The sequence below is a fragment of the Acipenser ruthenus genome, chromosome 3 (genome assembly GCF_902713425.1).
Source record: "Acipenser ruthenus chromosome 3, fAciRut3.2 maternal haplotype, whole genome shotgun sequence".
Taxonomy (NCBI): Eukaryota; Metazoa; Chordata; class Actinopteri; order Acipenseriformes; family Acipenseridae; genus Acipenser; species Acipenser ruthenus.
In genome coordinates this window covers 60526733-60547632 of record NC_081191.1, presented here as the reverse complement: position 1 = coordinate 60547632, position 20900 = coordinate 60526733, and the positions used below count along the sequence as shown (strand labels likewise).

General features: G+C 41.6%; 1 protein-coding gene across 4 annotated transcripts in view; it reads right to left on the bottom strand.

Annotated features, from left to right (window-relative positions):
* Positions 1 to 6233, bottom strand: part of LOC117394725 (FYVE and coiled-coil domain-containing protein 1-like) — a 57377-nt gene extending 51144 nt beyond the window's left edge. For 2 of the 4 annotated variants that reach the window (XR_009319891.1, XM_059014573.1), the window contains exons 1-2: positions 6161 to 6233; positions 1336 to 1428 (exon numbers count right to left, since the gene is read on the bottom strand). Coding sequence is in view for 3 of the 4 variants with exons in the window: in XM_059014573.1 (XP_058870556.1) it covers positions 1336 to 1390 (55 nt within the window). In the remaining variant the exon portion in view is untranslated. Of the gene's footprint in view, positions 1 to 1335; positions 1432 to 4410; positions 4498 to 6160 lie in introns of all 4 variants that reach the window. The other 2 variants (XM_059014580.1, XM_033993220.3) reach the window with 2 other exon arrangements.
* Between the last annotated feature and the right edge of the window lie 14667 nt (positions 6234 to 20900).

Genomic DNA, 20900 nt, shown 5'->3' with positions numbered 1-20900 from the left:
AATTGTTTAATTATTAATTGGTAATTGTTTTGGCAGTTGGCCTCATTGTTGTTAATTTAGAGCCAGCTGCCTATACCTGTTTCTCTGGGGCATATAAACCCCAGAGTTAGTTCATTCAGGGTGGCTGCTGTGTGAAGAGCGCGGCTGTGTGTGTTATTCTGTGTGAAAAGGTACTGTGTGGTTGGTGTTTTATGCCAGGTAAACAGCTTAGCTGTCCTGCATGTTAGTCAAGGAACCTGCATAAATGTGTAGTAAATGCTCGGAAGAGCTAAGTGTTTATTTTGTTTTGTTTGTTTTGGATTATTTTTGTTGTTTAAAATAAGTATGCAAATAAAGCGCTAAAAAATCAAGTTTCAGTTTCTGGGTTATGTTTTTATAGGGGCACGAACCCGAAATAAGGCCATTCTGGTCACATATGGTGATCAAAAGTGGGATTACAGCGCCACGGTCACAGGCCAGGAGGGAGATGGTACTGCGGGTGCACTTTCTTAAATTTTATTTCTCTAGATTTTTTCGTTGTGTGTGTGACCAGAATGGCCTTATTTTGGGTTTGTCCACCTATAAAAACGTGAATCTAGTGGTTCTTAGAATAATGTGCATTCCCAACATTATTGAATAAGAAAGACATCTCTGATTCTCACGAAAAACCACATTCTTTTTATTAATTTTCCAATTTTCTCCCAATTTTGGAATGTCCAATTATTATTCAACCTGGCTCACCGCTGCAACCCCTGAACTGACTCGGGAGAGACGAAGACGAGCACTTGCATCCTCCGAAACGAGTGCCGTTAGCTGTCCACTTTTTTCCGCTGTGCAAGCCCGCCGTGCAGCCATATCCAGAACTTACAGCGTTGGAGGACCACACAGTTATGAAATGCGTACAGGCCGGCCTGCAGGCGCCCAGGAGTCGCTGGTGTGTGGTGAGCCAAGGACTCCACAGCCGACCTAACCCCTACCCCGCCTGGGCAGTGCTTAGCCAATTGTGCGCTGCCCCCGAGAACTCCCATCCACGGTCGGCAGTGGCATAGCTTGGATTCGAACTAGTGATCTCCAAGCTATAGCGTGCATCCTGCACTGGGTGGAGTGCTTTTATCGGATACGCCACTTGGAAGCCACCACATTCTGACAATCTGCCAAGTACTGCAAAGCTGCAGATGATTACCACAACTTTAAGACGTTGTGTTATCAGATAAGTAATATTCTGGTTCCTCCTGCACTACTGTTACAATACTGACAGTTGTGAAACTGTGTGTTGGCAGAAAGAAATGGAGCTCGTAGTGAAATCAGAGGAGGTATGACAGGAGGTGGTTGTTTAATCTGTGAGTAATACTATACCATGCAGATCTCTGATAATCCTCTGTAGCTGGTTCTCTCCCACCGACACAGCCATCGTCCAAGTTCGTACATTCACGAGGTCACTGACAAATTCTGCTGAATCAGAGAAACAGCACATTAGCAACCCAACAGCAGACGAAGACTATAATATTTACCTGACAATCGTGGTTCTGCAATTGCAACTATAAATAATGTATTGTAACAAAATAATCTGTGACATAACACGTACATTTCACTCCTACTTTTTTTTATCAAAAATGTACCTATAAAGCAACAGTTATCTACCAATTCAGGCATGCAAACAAGGCTCCCATTGCATAGCAGTTTGACCCAACCCTGGTTTTGCTATGAGTTTAATAAGATACACCTGTGATTATTACCTGTACACTGTGTCTTATCAAGATCATATTAAAACCTGGAATGTGTAAACTGCTATGCAACAGGAGTCTTATTTACATCCCTGCAATCTAATCATATAGTGGCAGCAAACAATCTTTTCCACAGAACAATCTCTGATTCATATGTCAGGACCTTTGTTTAGTGACTAGATTGCTTGTTCACCAGACAAAACTGTGAGAAATAGCTTGCATTGCTTGAAACAGGCATGCATCAGCAAAAACAATATGACAGATGAAATGAACCCTTTTCAAATAAAAACATCCGTTGTGTGACAAGAGCAATGGGCTGGCAGGGTGCAGTATCTGCAGGACAAATGTCTAGGAAGCTACAGTAACAGGAATCATCGCACAGAAGAGTATGATGAGGTGCAGTAAGTCTGTTCCACAGTGAATGCCTTTTATTGCATAGCTGAAGCAGCCATAGGAAGGCATATTACTTCTGCTGGTATATGGATTTATCGTGGCTAGCCGTGTGACCTGGTCATGTCTATCCACGGTGAACTATTTTCCTGGTGGTGATGGGTTCTTCCAAAATAACAACACAAGCATCGATAAAGCAAGAATCACAGTAGGGGATTCAATGTAGGGAACAAGTCGGTTGGGATTGTTTGATGTGCAAAACCAAAACATATGTTTTTTTTTTTTAATGTAGTAGTCGCCAATTAATTTGACCTCGCTTTTCTCCCAATTTGACATATACAATTGTATTTTACCGCTACCACCCCTGTGCTGACTCGGGGGCGGCGAAGACAAACACATGCTGTCCTCCGAAGCGTGTGCCGTCAGCCGACCACTTTTTATCACTCTGCAGGCCCACCATGCAGCCAACCCAGAGCTACAGTGTTGGAGGAAAACGCAGCTCTGGGCAGCTCACAGGCTCCCTTAACGCTACTCTTAGTAGATACAATTAAATATTATAAAATTATTACTTTATATTGTAAAGCCATGTGTTAGCTTGATTATTAACTGGTTAACATAAATCTTTACCAGGCTATAAACAAGAATCAAATTCAAAACAATCCCTAGTTTGTAACAAACAAGCCCAACTGGGGTCATTATTATATGAACATAATAGCCTAGGGTTTCAGTTACTCAAAGCAACCTATTCGTGTTCCGTATTCTTTGATACTTCTGCTTTCGCATTCGTCTTAAAACAAGCTGTCCTTGCATTGCAAAAGTAAATGCAATGTGAAACTTAGACAGAGTGCCATACAGTAATAGCTGGAATGAATGTAACTGTCTAATGAGCCATTTAGGATGTGGCTCTGAATATTTATTATAGTGCCTTTAAATTTTAAAAAAAAAATCACGTTATCCATATCAAACTCAAACTAATCTGGGTAATGAAAGCACTTCTTGTTTTTATCAGAAGTTGAAAATAAGCCAGTAAGTCAGGAAAGAGAGGCTGATTACGTTCTCTTCAGTGCAGCACACTGGTTTGACGGTTGTAATGTGATACATAATACAACTGGTAGAAGCAATTTAATAATAATTGCAGACTGATGTCATAAGACCATTCTTTAAGTCAGCAGATCATCCTGCTATCACATAACACTGAGAGTCCTTCCAAAGGCACAGAAGCAGTAAAACATGTTGTTACTCTGATTCTGTTAACTCAAAGGCTAACTTGAAGTAAATTGCATGTACTGTAAAAAATGTTAATAGGTATGAAAGAAAGGAAATTATCTGAAAATGGTATAAAGATAAGGTAAAGCTTATATAAATGAAGAATTTAGGACTGTGCTAAATGAAGAGTTATGGATTTTAAACTTTTTGAGAATTAGATAACGGATACTTTTTGTTATTGCAGTGATTCAAAATTGCAAGGCACTTTTCCACAACAAATCATTAATAAGGATGTTTTTTCTTTCCACATTAGTTTCAACTCCTTGCCAAAACAACACCACAGATGTTTTGACAAATCATATTGGTGTTTGGCTAAGGCTGTAATTTTTTTTATAAAACACATTTGTATAAAAATTATTTTAACCTATTTATGGTAGTTGGGTTAGGGTTACGCTATAGCTCACATGTTGGTGACAAGTAATAAACCAACAAAATAGCTCAAGGCAGCATCAGTTACATGACCCCACATACAGCTAATCATATTTGTGCAATCGTGTCACCTTCAAAGTAACACAAGCACAGAAAGCTGCATTGCATTGTGATTACTTTTACATTGCTATAAACAAAAAAAAAATCCAACTAAATGCCAGAATGTTTAACAGAGGGATAAGACATGTTATTGCTGCCCACAGGTACAGTACACTTAGTATAGCAGTTCTGTACCTGCTGCTAGCACTGCTGATTCCTGTTACACAGCGTGTTGGCAGGTCTATTAGTCTTGACTCAATACGTGGGTAGAATTTCCTGCATTTTACTTTGAGTGGCAACATAACATTTTTCACCTCTTGGTTCCTTCTTCTGTGTATCACACAATTGTGCAAGTCTGATGACAAAATCAATGACGTACTGAAAATTCTCATATATAAAACCACAACAAAACTGTATACTTTTCAGAAACGACACTCCACAGAGCAATACATATCTAGACAAACACTTTTTAAATCATGTACCATATCATCTACCTTTACAGTCAATGTAAAAGCCAAATATATACAAACAAGTATAAATATTTTAAATGTGTAGACAAATGTCTATATACTGTACTGCATACCTAGTACAGTAGGGTTAGTGTATGTGCCACAATAGGTTTTCTATATTCTCTTCTGGAATTCTCCTGCAGTCCTTTTTTATGTCATATCTATAAAAACAGATCAAATCTTTAGTCAAATAAGTTAAAAAGCCATAAAACTACAGTATATGATGCAATAATAATAATAATATCTTCATATAACACCTTTCATAGTGGACTACCATCACAAAGCGCTTTACAGAGGTAGGCTGTGAACTGTGCATTATATGCAGAGTCACTTACAATAGGACATTGATTTAACAGGATGGAGCACAAGGAGGTTAAGTGACTTGCTCAGGGTCACACAGTGAGTTAGTCAGTGGTTTAGGTGGGATCTGAACTGGTGACCGTCTGGTTACAAGCCCTGGACTTTAACCACTGGACCACACTGCCTCCTAATGGATTGGCGAACAAAACAAAAATTGGAAAAAGCCGTCATGTCACACAAACATGTAAAATCTGACCCGCGACTGATCTGTTATGCAACTAAATCATAGGCATGTATTTTGTATCCTGTTTATCACAATGGGAAAGACATCAGAGCTGACGGACTTTGATAGATGTCAGATGATTAGTTGCCATGTGTCATGTGCTTGGGGAGGGGAGGTAACAGTAGCTTTAGCTAGAGTTAGGAACTCTGTCTTAAAACCATAGCCACTAATTACGGGTTTTGTAATGTTTAAATTAAGAACTAAGTTGCAAACAATTTTTAAAACAACAACTTCCATGTGTCATTCTTGGATAACCCATAAAACTGTATCATAATAAAAGCCTAACACGTGTAATAAAGCACAGAGGTATGATATATATAAAAAAAAAAAAACATGGAAAACCAGCTTAAACTGTAATATAAGTATAGCCATGGGAAAAGCACGGTGAAAGTGTAACAATATCGTGGTAAACTTTTTTTTTTTTTAAGGAACCGCTGATATTTTTAGTAACAATCTTTAATATGTATACAAATGCGTTTTTAAAAAAAACAAACCAAAAAAAAAAAAAAACGAATGGTAGGCATCTGGTTCTTCCTTAGTGCAAGTAAGCACTAAAAACAAAAACTTTATCAACATGTTCCTGTACGTAAACTTCGTTATTTTGTCGTTATGCATATCGCTATTCATGTCTTTACCAATCTTATATGATCATACACCAGCTGGAAAAAACAAAGTTATAAATACTTTTCAGTTTCAACTTCATATACGTAAGGTGTACGTCGTTACTGATCAAGTTCCCCAGTATGACAGATGATTGTTTTCAACACCCACTTTCATTTTTTAGTAACTGAAACTACTAACCTATATTTAAATCCTACAGGACAGTGAGAGCTAAGAAAATGACCCCAATTCGCAACAGCTAACACACACAAAATACATTAGAAAGTGACATTTAAGTAATTGTTTACATAAACAAAATACAACAAACTACTTTGAAGTTGTGCAAAAAAAAAAAAACTACACTTTGTTGTTTTTTTCACTACGTCTGTTTTAATAATAAACCAATCCACCCAATATCTGAAGGTAACTTCATTAAAATACTAAACTACCAGTACTAACGAGTACTGTGTAAACAAACAAACACTAGTGGGTCGTCTTTACCAGTTGCTAAATTGTTCAGTTAAACAACAATAAAGTCATGACTAAAAACTTAAAAGCCTGTGTGACACGGGTACAAATGTATACAAGGATGTCATATAGGCGTTATAATAAAACAAGAAAGAAAACAAACTTTAACATACTTAAAAGTGCCAGATCCCCATCAGCTGAGTTAGTTTACAGGACAGTCTAACTTGCTATTAGGGAGGTGGGGTGTCCTGTGACTGACAAGCTAAAGAAACAAATTAAAGTGAACATTACTGATTGACTGCACCTGTGAAGCAATCAGAGGCAGAGGGTGGGGTATTTTGTTCAAAAGTGTGGCTATAGTTTGTTCGTAAGGACATTCAGGATAAACAGGATTTAGTCGTGTGACTTTGGGATCAGAGTGTAACCTCTTATAGGGAGAAGCTCCAAAAAGTAATTACCAACACCCAGAAAGAACTCGAGTATACAGTAAATGCAAGGCCTGCAGTAAAGTATTTCAATGTATGTAATCCAGTTGTTTCTTGGGATTTGACAGCGCTTTTAAATGTAACTATCTGCAGCAAGGCCTGTGATTGTCTCAAACACAAACCACAACTGACAAAGCCAAGGCAGGTATAATTAAGAGAGCTACACTATCATGGGAAATGTAGACAAATAGGACTATATGATAAAGCAGCGCCAGTTGCACCTGCACCTGGTAGCCTAAATGAGTACTGACCAAATGAAGATTGACTTCACACAGACCACAAAGTATGGGAGCAGAACAATGATTTATTTAACAGAATGTATAAGAAGTACGGGAAAGGGGGAGATAGGGAGTATAAAAGAACTGTAGATTTATGAAACAATTAACACAAATTATGAATTAAAATGAAAATATTTAAATAAACTGTGTAATTATCTTGTTGGAACAGATTGAACATAAATGAAACTTTTGAAGAGGCAAAGGAATGAATAGAGCAGGATAGATTGTTATGTTGTACAAAAGTCGGGGGGATTCCAGCCAAGATTATTAAAGCCGGTCACCAAGACTTATTCTGGGGAGAAGAAATAAAATGAAGGGAGTTGGAAAAAGGGGGGTACCAGGATGGGGTTCTTATCTAGAATAGCGACAGAGTAATATGGAGAAAAACCACTCACTCAAACACACACACACCACACACACCTAACAATATAAAGGAAAGAATAATTGTTTTCTAGGAAACAGAAAATCTATATCCCACTATATTCTACCCACTAAATAAACTCTTAAACTATGAAATTATCGAAAAGTGAACTGATCTCAATTATTTACAATTATACAAGCACTTTTTTTTAGTGCCTAAAAGGAAGGTTCTTGCTTTAGCCAGCAGGTGGCAGCACGCGCCACACACACACACACACACACACACACACACATCTAGGCGCTCATACTGCCCTTGACGCTGTCACACGTCTCAGTCCTCCGAGGATAGCCACAGACGGTTTTACTTCTGCCGCTGCATACAGTAGCATAAGATCGCTAACTAGTAAGCTGACTGGAAAGGGGACAATCGACTCGCGAGAGTTCGTCTTCACCCCAATGCTTAGCAAACCAGACTACTATTACCGTTGCTAGTTACTGTATCCTGTTACAAATTATATTGACAACCAACCTCTCTCACTCCAACCATGCCCCACCACCACGAATGTCAGCAAATAAAAACCATCTCCTCACATGCAACCATGTTTGTGCTGTTAATCTAATAATCCTGGTAAGCACAGATATGTTAAAACCTTGTAGCAACTTGATTTTCGCTACAATACAAAGAAGGCTTAATTATTGAAGAAAACAAAAACAAGGTTACTTGACCAGCAGTGGAGTGCCTAACTTTAAAATATGAGCAGAATTTTCAGCTTTCCAGTTTCATGGCTGAAAACAACAAATGCTAGAGTAACGTTTCTCAAATGCGGGCACCAGGGGATTTTGTGTGGCCACAGCAGCCCCCCAAGAACTCCTCTCTTAGGCCCTGTCCACACAGTGCCTTTAAACCATATTAGTTGCCTTTAAACCGACTTAAAAGTGCTAAATACGGTTAGCGTCCACACTACGCAGCATTTAATACCGGACTTGAGAACCGGACTCGAGACCACCTCAGGGGGTAGTCTCGAGTCCGGTTCTAAATTAGATTGCATCAGGTAATGCGGTTTGTCAGAAGTGTGGACGCTGTAATACCAAACTTCATTTTTTGTGTATCCTCCAATATTCCAAAATGCTTTGTGATATGTTTGGCTAAATACTCAGAGCAGGCACCTGAAGGACTTGCTATCAGTGTACACCCAGCAATGGGTATTTAACTATTAATTTTTATGTTTAAAATAATAATGGCAGGACATCTCTGTTAAACTAGTGGGGAAAATAACAAAAGCACAACGTTAAATTAGGCAACTGCAAAAATGAAACGCAAGTTAAAAGTAGGATCGGGGATGAACAATTCACGTAATTAAGGTGACCAGAATTAGGCTCAGGCAAGATATGACAGTATAAACAAAGATTGCTTTTGAATTAACAGCTTTTTTCTGAGTTTAATTATGAAAACAGAATCAGCTCAATTTGTTTAAAAAAACCCGAAAACTTCAAGCCCTACTTGTGTGTGTGTGTGTTCGCATTTACTTTTTACAAAATACTTGTTTAATTTCTTTTTAGCAATATGCACCTCTATTAATATGAAGCATAATAAAATGCAGTGCATGGTGGGATACTCTCTTATTCCTTTCCACTGTTCATGGCGCTGCTAGGAACTGTAACCAAACTATTTTAACAACGTGTCTGCGCATTAAACCCGACTTAAACATGAAATGATACTTCAGTGTGGCCGCTTTGAGCTGGATTAATAAAAATGTTTTTGAGTAGGGTTCTCGAGATCAGTTGTGTAGTGTGGACAGGGCCTAAATCAACCTTTACTATAATCGGCACCGCTATCCAGCTTTCATTCAGTGCAGTTCATGCTACTTACATTTTGATTCTTCATACTGCTCCTGTTTCTGTAGCTGCTATTGGCCAGCCTTAACGTCAGTATAATCTCTGGATCACATACATAATCATCCACCAGGTCTACAGTGTGTCGAGTGGTCATGGTTCCCGTTGGTGTGTGGGAAGATATGCCTACATTGGCTATTTGCACGCGATCACCTAGTATGTAGTGCAGGTGGACCTTTTCCTCTCATTACTTCTCCTGTTATAAATGGAGGATAGGATGGACTGGGTTGCATTGCTGCAGTCTGTTCTGTCTTCAAGGGTGGTGGGAAATGCAGTCCTGGACACTATCCCTGAGCATGCTAATTTTCAGGTGTCCCTCATGGCCTCAGACCACATGGGCTCAAGGCTTTGAACTAGATTGAATGAGGTCTCGGAATTGCCAGGCGACCCCCTTGGACCCCTACCTTAAGGGGATGTGGAAGCACCCACCTCGGGTAAGCTGGTGTCGAGGGAGATAAATGCCCTATGCAAGGTCACAGAGCCCAATGGGTCAGCCATGAATAGGGCACCTAAGGTTGCTTGTACCGTCCCAACCTCTATTCATTGGATCTTATCAAAGGGGGTAAGGACCTTAATGCCCAAATAAGCAGTGTGGTGTGACATGTAATGGGCATCCTTATGCTTACATGGTCTGGATATCTTCCCCTACCTGGACGACAGGTACAACTGAGGTTTAGGGCTGGATACAAGCAGAGAACGTGTTATTTATAAATCTAGCAACCTTTCATTAAACAACAACCAAAACTAGAAATGGGAGTTTTTGTGAACAAAAATAAAAGCATCCACAGTAGCATAATATAAGGGGTATGTCACAGCCTCAGCCTCAAAGAGGAACTCACCACATATAACCAGTAGCATGAGACAGGGTTGCATTGAACTGTGGTTGCATCAAATTAGGGGGGGGGTGAAGCAAGGGAAATCTGTGGGAATCCATTGAAGAGAATCCTCCTTAAAATTCACCTTCCAACAGTTTGAAGCCCCCCCAAACCTCCAACAATCCCTCCAGAAACCAATCCAGACACCACAAATACAGTATATCACCACATTGCAGATGGAAATATGCCAAGGGAAGAAGCAACAGACTTGTGCTGACAAGTACAGCACAGCACAACCCAGAGAAGCAACATTTAACAAGGGCATGGAAACACAACAGCATAGCATTGCCACTGAAGACAAACATATAGAGCTAGGTGGCAATATCAAAAGCAGAACCTTCACAGCGGTCTTCTCTTAAGTAGGACTAGTACCACAAGCAGGACCACACAGACAGAGGAAGATCAGAAACCTGAATGACTCAAAGCATGCAAGAGGGATTCAGATACATCCGACACTGGGAAACCATGAAAAACTGCACTGGTGCAAATGGAATGGGCTGCATCTGAACAAGAAGTGATCCAACCTACTTGGTGAAGTGAATCAAAGAATACAGCTACCTTATATGGCAAGCCAAATTATCATTTAGAGATATAAAAAAAATTGCTTTATAAGATATCTTGAAATATTTAGAGATATCTGTCCATCATTTGCATATATATTTAAATGCATTTGAGATATCTGCAAACAACCCATTTTGAAGATGTTGTAACGAGCGGTGGTCTCCTTTTCCTCTCAAGCAAACAGGCAGGTTAGTTTAATCAACTCGGATTTTATTGCCCTAATGACAACTTCTAAAGGTTCCTATCGGCTAAGACCCACGCCCCCCCAAAAAAATAACTCTCCATTTCTTTTATTTCTTTTATCTCCCTTTCTGTTTTTCTATCTCCGCTGCTCACACTGCTGCTTCCAGCTCTCTCTCTCTCTCTCAACCACACACTACACCCCCCACCCCTCACTGAAACACACCCCCTTCATGCACACCTACCAATCATTGCGCTGTACCAGCCTGCATGCCAACCTGACCTGGCGTAGCACAACCTAACCTCGGCTACGAGGAGGTCTGACTGGCTAACTATACACAAGTGTGCCCCCAACCCCTCGGCGTGGGCTCGCCTCACAATACACAGAACACGAACAAGACGCACAACAAACAGAAGTCCCTTCAATTTGGCCAGGTCACTACACTGGTCTGCTGAGCCAAGACTGCACCGATCCCCTCGTCGCTGGTATTAGTGTCCAGGATGAACGGCCGCTGCGGATCCGGATCGGCCAGCACAGGTGCGCGGCAGAGGGCTCCCTTGAGCGCATCAAAAGCCTCCTGCCTTTCCCGGGACCAAGCAAAAGCCACGTCCTTGCGGGTCAGGCAATTGAGTGGGGCGGTGATGGTAGCAAAGTGGGGCACAAAGCGGCGGTAGTAAGAGGCAAGTCCCAAGAATGCCCTCAGCTGCCTCAGGTTGGTGGGCTGGGGCCAGTCCCTAACAGCCTCGATCTTGTCTGCCTCGGTAGTGATCCCGTCCCCGCTCACCCTGTGGCCCAGGAAGGACACCTCCCTCCGCAGCAGGTGGCACTTCTCCGGGTGAAGCTTCAGCCCAGCCTCGGTCACCCTCCCCAGGACCTCCCTCAGGGTGGCGATGGCATCTGCGAAGCTACTCCCATGGACCAGCAGGTCATCTAGATAGAACAGGCAGCGCGTGGGGGGTACTCCAGTGAGGACTCTCTCCATCAGACGTTCGCACGTCGCTGGGGCATTGCAGAGGCCGAATGGCATGGCCGTGAACTGCCATAGGCCGTGCCCAGTGGAGAAGGCAGTCTTGGGTCTTGCCTCCGGGGTCAGGGCTACCTGCCAATACCCGCTCCGAAGATCCAGCGATGAGAACCACCTCGACCCCGCCACCAGGTCGAGGGACTCACCAATGCGAGGGAGTGGATACGAGTCCTTGGTGGTCACTGCATTCAGGCGCAGGTAGTCCACACAGAATCGCCACTTGCCGTCCTTCTTGGGTACCATGACCACCGATGAGGCCCAGGGACTGTCAGAGGGTTTGATGACTGCGGCGTCCTTCATCTCCTCCAGGACCTGGTTGGCTGCTGTCTGACGAGCTAGCGGTAGGCGGCGAGGGTTTTGTATGATGGGCCTGGCCTCTCCTGTGTGGATAGGATGCTGTACCAGGTGGGTTCTCCCAAAATCCAACGATGTAGTGGCAAAGCTGTGGCAGAACTCGAACAGGAGCTCCCACAACTGGCGGCATTGTTCTGGTTGCAGCCCATCGCAGTTCCGCTTCCAGACGGTGCGGGCGGTGGCAGTAGCGCAGTTGTTGGCATCGGGCTGCTCTGGGACGCCTTGATCGGAGGCCTGGCGTCAGATACATACTGTGAATCAGAAGAGAGGGAGCGTCCGGCTGGCCAGTCCCTGTCGGGCTGTCCTGTCCTCTGTGGTGGGGCTAAGTGCACAGGGGGCATACCCTGCAACCTCAAAGTCCCGGCCTGTAGATCCAACTGCCCCCCGACAATTGAACGGCAGCCTGCTCCTACCCAGCATGGGCACCACGTCGCCCGTCACGGTGCTGAGGTGCACGGATGTTGGTTCCAGCTTGGGGAGGATGTCAGGGCGGATGAGGGAGACCGTAGACCCGGTATCTATCAAAGCGTGACAGGGGACTCCCTGAATCCGGATGGCAGTGTGGCAGAAGTTCCCAGTTGATATCCATCCCATAAGGTTGATGGGGAATGCTGCATCAGGGGAGGGCCGAGTCACCGCTCCGGCGATTGGTGTCTTTGGAACTGGAGTGGGGGTCGGTGGCATCCCATTTACACCGGCCCTCTCTCGTTTCCTTGCCGGCTGGAGCTCGGTGCGGCGGCGGCGGAGCAGACCCACTGGATGTGTCCTTGTTGGCCGCAGCACTAGCACGGCGGGGTTGGGGGTCAAGCGGACGTCCTTGGACGGCGTCCAGAGTTGCCACCTCGGTGATCTCCAGCTGTCGTGCGGGCCAGGCCTGGGTCCGGGGGTAACTGTCTTGGTTGCTGCCTGGTGTCCTCATCAGCAGCCATGTCTGACCCTATCTCATTTCGTCTAAGCATGCTACCACAGTCTCATATGCAACCGTTTGTTTGCACAAAGTTTGTTCTACTTCTTCAAATTCCTCTTCACTTAAACATCTTGTTAACTGCATTAGTTTCAACTCACTATTACAGTTATTTATCCGTGTTTTTTGTTCAAACTCCCTTTTAAAACTCTCCCAATTTCGCTCACCCTTCTCCTGCTCTTGGTTACGTCCTCTTCAAGATGGCTGCACTTCCGCCCTGAGCCTTCTGCCTTCCCTTCTGACGTAGCCTCCACACTGTTGCTGAACAGAGCGGCCATCTTGCGTCTCGCCCCGTGTTTCCCAGCTATCGCCTCGCCGACCTCTTTCCCCTGTTGTCTTAGCTCCTCCAGCGCCGCTCTCACGCTCTCTCCCTCTCCTCCGCATCTGGACACCGCTCCAAAGCGCTCCACTGTCTGCTCCATCTTGAGAATGGCAACGTGGATTGAATCCCATGCCTCTGACACCAATTGTAACGAGCGGTGTTCTCCTTTTCCTCTCAAGCGAACAGACAGGCAGACAGGTTAGTTTAATCAACTTGGGTTTTATTGCCCTAATGACAACTTCTAAAGGTCCCTATTGGCTAAGACCCACACCCAAAAAAAATAATAACTCTCCGTTTCTTTTATCTCCCTTTCTGTTTTTCTATCTCCGTTGCCCACACTGCTGCCTCCAACTCTCTCTCTCTCTCTCAACCACACACTACCCCCCAGGTCGCTACAATATCTTAATTTAATTTTGAGATATCTAAAAATGAAATATTACAAATTGATTTACAGATATCTTTAAATAATGTTTTGCTAATGACTTCCTGTTCATTTAGAGACATGTCTAAATGAACAAGAAGTTATTTTGAGATATCTTTCAGTGATATCTCTAAATGAACAGGAAGACATTTTGAGATATATTAACTTGCTGTCAGCAAAGATTTTAAAACTTCTGCTGTTAAAACATCTACTTAGTCCAACTCAGTGTTATAAAACTGGAGACTGAATACTGGTCCCCAGCTGAAGTTTTTGCACTGGCATAAAATTCCCTTAGGTTTTTTTTATTTATTTCATTAAAATGAATGTCCATGTTTTTTTCTTTAAACCAGTCTTTAAGTACATTAACAGCTCCTGCTGTGTTTTTTTCAATCTTTGTTTTCTTCTATTTCATTTTGCTGTTCCTCATCTACTGTTATGTGTCTACTCTTGACAGTTGTTGGTGCACTTATTTAATTTGTATTTTTTTTTTCAGGTGGACTGCTGTTTTCACTCAGAAAGTTGGTTTTGTACCAATTATCTGGAGTTTCATCCCCAAATATATATATGTCATGTCACTCATTTTTGGCAGTGGTTTTGTAACTAATAACAAATAAAATGGCAGTTGGTCATGGAATTTAGAATACAGTGGTGCGTAATGATTTATTAAGTGTGAAGTGGCTCATTAGTATGCAAGCCACGGTCATGTGATGCTGTTTAACCAATCAGAGGATGCTATATATATTAGTTATTATTATTATTTATTTCTTAGCAGGCGCCCTTATCCAGGGCGACTTACAATTGTTACAAGATATAACATTATTTTTACATACAATTACATTTTTTTACACATTATTTTTACATACAATTACCCATTTATACAGTTGGGTTTTTGCTGGAGCAATCTAGGTAAAATACCTTGCTCAAGGGTACAGCAGCAGTGTCCCCCACCTGGGATTGAACCCATGACCCTCCAGTCAAGAGTCCAGAGCCCTAACCACTACTCCACAGTGCTGCCCTGGGCCTATATGTTGATGCACAATGATGCTGAGCTCAAGTCATATGATTTCATAAAAATGGTGCTCAGTGTTTGTTATTTCAGTTGAGTTAAAATTGCCAAAATGAGTTGATTAAGAAACTGTATAAATAGCCATTTGAATAGACATGATTTTAATTAACGCAAGAACAGTGAAAGATACGACCATGCCTCGCTTGAGTAATGAAGATCACCTGGTTGCTATCTGCATGATTGAAGGTGGCCTGTCTGTGAGAGAAGTTGCCTGGAGAATGATATGTTCTGCTTCAACAATCAGCAGACTAGTCCAGAGAAATCAGGAAACTGGCTCTGTGAGGGACAGGCTGGAAGGCAGAGGGTCACCACACCAGCCCAGGACCATTATGCTGACAGTTGCGTTGTTCAAGCCAACCAGTGGGACAACCGCGACCAGCCAACCTTCGCCAGCTGGCTGCAGCTGCACAGGAACAGCGGCGGAACATCCCACAGTCTATCCAGAGGCTGATCGGGTCAATACGTCAACGCTGCCAGGATTGTGTTAATGTTCAGGGAGGTCATACCCGATACTAATTTTGAAATGTTTTCATTTTGACAGTGTGTCACGTTTTATACTGAAAACTTATCATAATTCTTTGATCTGTATTATTCATATATTCATATATTCTGTGATTTTGTTTGATATCTCTGTTTTTTTGGTTGTTTTTTTTTGTTTTTTAATTTAGTAGTCGCCAAATATTTTTTATTATTTTCTCCCAATTTAGAATATCCAATTATTTTTAGGCTCGGGAGCGGCGAAGACTAACACACGCTGTCCTCCGAAGCATGTGTCGTCAGCCGACCGCCTCTTTTCACACTGCAGACTAACCATGCAGCCACCTCAGAGCTACAGCATCGGAGGACAACGTAGCTCTGGGCAGCCTACAGGCAAGCCCGCAGACGCCCGGCCAGACTACAGGGGTTGCTGGTGTGCAGTGAGCCGAGGACATCCTGGACGACCTAAGCAGAGCTCTTGCTGGTGGCAGCTGTGGTGCGGGGTTCTCTTTCTCATGCGGTAGCACTGGGCACTCTGGCAATGCTGGGCTCTCTCTCTGGGGCTCTGGCGCTGGCAGCATAGGACGCTCCCTCCTTGGTGGCATGGGGTACTCTCCCTCCGGCGGCGATGGACTCTCTGGTAGCAGCTGCAGTCTCTCCAGCAGCGACTCGACGACCAGCTTCTCCTGGCGCTACACCCCCAGCTGTGCTCTCTCTCCTACTCGTCCTGTGCGGGGCTCTCTGATTCGGCGGGTGGTAGCAAGATAAATAGGAAAGAAAGAGCCAACGAATTTCAAGGTGTATCTCCCTGCATGTGCTTTTGGTCTCCATTTTGTCATGTATGTGTTTTTAAACTAGTATTTTAAAAGGGTTTTAGAGGAGTGCTGGAGACGGGCTGTATTGGTTTTATTGCTGTTTTTTTTGTGATCCCCATCTCCATGCAGGTATTGAGCTGCACTGCCCTTTAGTTTTAAATTGTAATTAGTTATTGTTTTAATTAATGGGCAGTGCAAACCCCCTGCCATGACTGTGTATTCTAGATCTGCCCTGTTTGTGAAGTATAGTTTACCACCTGTATTTAATAAAACGATGTTCGTCGCCTGACATAGTAGTGTGGTCTAGTTTATTTTCCTTCTGGTATTCTCCCTCGCTGATCCCACCCTGATCAGAAAGAACAAGTGCCCCTCCTAGATGCTACATATGTTCAGCAGCAATCTGCCACATAAATTAAAGTGTATTTTTTTTTAAATAGATATAATAATTGATTCAGCATAATGCAATTGACATATCCGAATTCAGTCACGATTTCATATTATTTCATCAACAGTATACCACAAATACATACAATAGAAACTATCAACAGTGAAAATACTTCGACATAATGTAATTGACATATCTGACTTAAATCAGAGATTTCATATTAAAGAACATGCACATCATAGTATCTGAGTATAGGGTGATTGCTGACCAGGTGCTGGATTTGATTTAGGGCCGCTTCGTGTTGTGTAGCCACGTCCATACAACATCTTTGTCCGTCAGTCGTCTTAATGGTTCACAGACATCGGATAGACGAGGTAGGAATTTCGTTAGATAATTTACAAATTCAAGGAATCTCTGCACAGCTTTTGTATCTGTTTGTTGTGCAATCTCTTGTACTGTTTTGACTTTGTTTGGGTCGGGAGACAGTCCTTTTGCAGTAAGTAAATGTCCCATGTATGGCACGCTTGTATCTAAGTGCCGCTGCAGTATGTGGCATTATTTTCCCATTACTGTCAGTAACGTTGCAACTCTTATTTTTTGTCTAGGCCTGTAGCTATTTCGTAATTTTCCCACTGTAATCTGAAAAATGTCCAGTTGTTGTACATGTCGTCTTTCATATCCATAGCTTACGGGAATTTGAGCTAACGCCATCTTCTTATTTTTTCACAGGCCGCGGTCACTCGTTTTGTAGTATTACCTTATTTGCTTGTTATTAACAGTGATTTTAACACATACCTTCTAAGTTCGTACTTCTGACACCATGTTTTGATGTGTCTCAGGAACAATGAAGACAGCTGAGTGTTTGAAATAACTCAGGTTTATTGTGGCTCATCACTGTGCCGTGTGTCTCGCTTTCCGGCTTGCATACAACTGACTCCCATGTCTATTACAGTGCTGCGTAATGATCATAGCAGACTTGTATTGAAAACATACTAGTGCACCATCTAGCGACTTGAAGGTCACTTATCGTAACAGTCATCATATCCTCGGGTAATAAATTTGGAGAGCATTTCTTCAGATTTCAAATTGTGACTCTGTGCTACAGTTCCTTCTAACCCGTAAGAATGGACCTTTCAGTATATTTCTTATCAGTGAGTGAGTTGACTTTTTATTTACCAGTAATGAATTCTGATCCGTTGGTTTATTAAATACAGTAGTTTGTAAGGTGCTGTTCTTAACTTTAAGTCTAAAAAATGTCTAACTAGATCAGATTCATATGTAAATTTTAAATGACTATTTGCGGAATTAATATAATTCACAAAATGATCAAGTTGACCGTATCATCCCGACCATATTAATAAGATATCATCAATATACCTAAGCCAGAGAGAGATACATGGTAAAAAGATGTTATAATTACTGCAGATTAATTTGTCCTCCCAAAATCCCATGTACAAATTGCCATAATTGGGAGCAAATGCTGCACCCATTGCTGTACTCCTTATCTAGGAAAAATATTGACCTTCAAACACAAAATAATTGGAATTTAAGCACAAATCAAGTAAATCTATAATTAATTGAGAGGGTGGAATAACCTCAGTGGGTCTGGAATTTAAATAGAAAGTGACAGCATCAATACCCCTTGTATGTGGGATGTTGGTATACAAACCAGTGACATGAAGAGACACAAGAATATTATCGGGGACCTCCCTGATTTCATTAATATGGTTAAGAACAACACATAAGAACATAAGAACCTAAGAAAGTTTACAAACGAGAGGAGGCCATTCGGCCCATCTTGCTCGTTTGGTTGTTAGTAGCTTATTAGTGGGGCTTGCGAAGCAAGAGTCCTCACTTTAAATCTTCGACATACTTCTTCTTCTTCTTCTTCTTCTTCTTCTTCTTCTTCTTCTTATTCTTTGGCACGCTACTCCTCTTACACTGTTTAAGCTAGAAACGCTGTTCAAACTTTAAAACGTGTAGACCGGTCTGGAATAGTGTGCTTTTATACAACTTTTTGATATATTTTATACTTTTTAAACTATTAAGCTTTTTGTCCTTTTTTTGTCCATCTTCATTCACTTTAATGGGACTTTTTTCAACATTCTAAAGCTCCCCATTGTTTAAAAACTCCCAGACTTCCAACATTCTATTTACTGTAAACGATGTAACTTTTGACACAAATCAGCTGCTTTGACCACTTTCCCAACAAGCTAGATAAAAAGTTAGAGCCATCTTCCTCTACTTCTCTGCTATTCAAATATGAAATCAAAACAGAATTAACTTTTACCAATCAAGAGGTACACCTGTTTTAGTAACCGCACCAACTACATTTTCTGTGAACTTTTAGAAATAACTACTGTTTTGACCACTTTCCCAACAAGTTATACAAATACTTAGAGTAAATTAAATCTTCCTCTACTTCTCAGCTATTCAAATATGAAATCAAAACAGGAATGGTGTCTACCAATCAAGAGGTAGAGCTGTTTTAGTAACCGCATCAACTTCTTTCAGTAGGCTACTTCCCACTGTTGAATTAACTGTCATAGAACTGAAATTTCAAATTATAGCACATTTTAAGCATGAGACAATTAGTAAACAATGTGACTATTGACAAAAAACAGCTACTTTGACCACTTTCCCAATAAAGCAAGCCCCACAACTTTACTTGTAAAGTTACCATCTAGTTGATCCCAGAATCTCAAGCAGCTTTTTGAAGTATCCCAGGGTGTCAGCTTCAACAACATTACTGGGGAGTTGGTTACAGACCCTCACAATTCTCTGTGTAAAAAAGTGCCCCCTATTTTCTGTTCTGAATGCCCCTTTATCTAATCTCCATTTGTGACCTCTGGTCCTTGTTTCTTTTTTCAGGTCGAAAAAGTCCCTTGGGTCGACATTGTCAATATCTTTTAAAATTTTGAATGTTTGAATCAGATCACCCCATAGTCTTCTTTGTTCAAGACTGAATAGATTCAATTATCTTAGCCTGTCTGTATACGACATGCCTTTTAAACCTGGGATAATTCTGGTCGCTCTTCTTTGCACTCTTTCTAGAGCAGCAATATCCTTTTTGTAACGAGGTGACCAGAACAGAACACAATATTCTAGGTGAGGTCTTACTAATGCATTGTAAAGTTTTAACATTACTTCCCTTGATTTAAGTTTAACACTTCTCACAATATATCCGAGCATCTTGTTGGCCTTTTTTATAGCTTCTCCACATTGTCTAGATGAAGACATTTCTGAGTCAACATAAACTCTTTTTCATAGATTCCTTCTTCAATTTCAGTATCTCCCATATGATATTTATAATGCACATTTTTATTGCCTGCATGCAGTACCTTACACTTTTCTCTATTAAATGTCATTTGCCATGTGTCTGCCCAGTTCTGAATGCTGTCTAGATCATTTTGAATGACCTTTGCTGCTGCAACATTGTTTGCCACTCCTCCTATTTTTGTGTCGTCTGCAAATTTAACAGGTTTGCTTACTATACCAAAATCTAAATCATTAATGTAGATTAGGAATAGCAGAGGACCTAAAACTGATCCCTGTGGTATACCACTGGTTACCTCGCTCCATTTTGAGGTTTCTCCCCTAATTAGTACTTTCTGTTTTCTACATGTTAAACACTCCCTAATCCATGTGCATACATTTCCTTGAATCCCTACTGCGTTCAGTTTGAGAATGAATCTTTTATGCGGGACTTTGTCAAAAGCTTTCTGGAAATCTAAATAAACCATGTCGTATGCTTTGTAATTATCCATTGTCGATGTTGCATCCTCAAAAAAATCAAGCAGGTCAGTTAGACACAATCTCCCTTTCCTAAAACCATGCTGACTGTCTCCCAGGATACTGTTACTGTATAGGTAATTTTCCATTTTGGATCTTATTATAGTTTCCATAAGTTTACATATAATAGAAGTCTGGCTTATTGGTCTGTAGTTACCTGGTTCGGTTTTGTCTCCCTTTTTGAGGATCGGTATTACGTTTGCTAACGTAATGTGGGGCATGTTGTCCGTGTCCTCCTTTGTAAAAACCTGTGAAAAGTAATCATTCAATATATTTGCTATTTTTTCCTTAATAATGTTTTCTTGAAAGGAAAAAATAAACCGGGTCAAATCACGTCAAAGTGTGCTCGCTCACCGGTGGTGCACAGTAGGGGTCACAAATTCCAAGTATCTGGCACATCATAAATGATATCTTTCTAATTCCTGTGACTGGAGGTAAGAAGTATGCTTTGTGATTGCAAATACTGCCAGAATGGGCCTGCTTGGGTCACGTGACTGGAACCCCTCACTTGGATTGTTTACATCACGTGTATATGTTTATTGTCTTCAGCATTATTCAAATGCTGGGGACAAAGTAGAATGTACAGATCAGTACTAAACCGTACATTTTTCTAATAAGATAGTGAAAATCATTTAAGCAACTCATATATGTCAAAGAAAA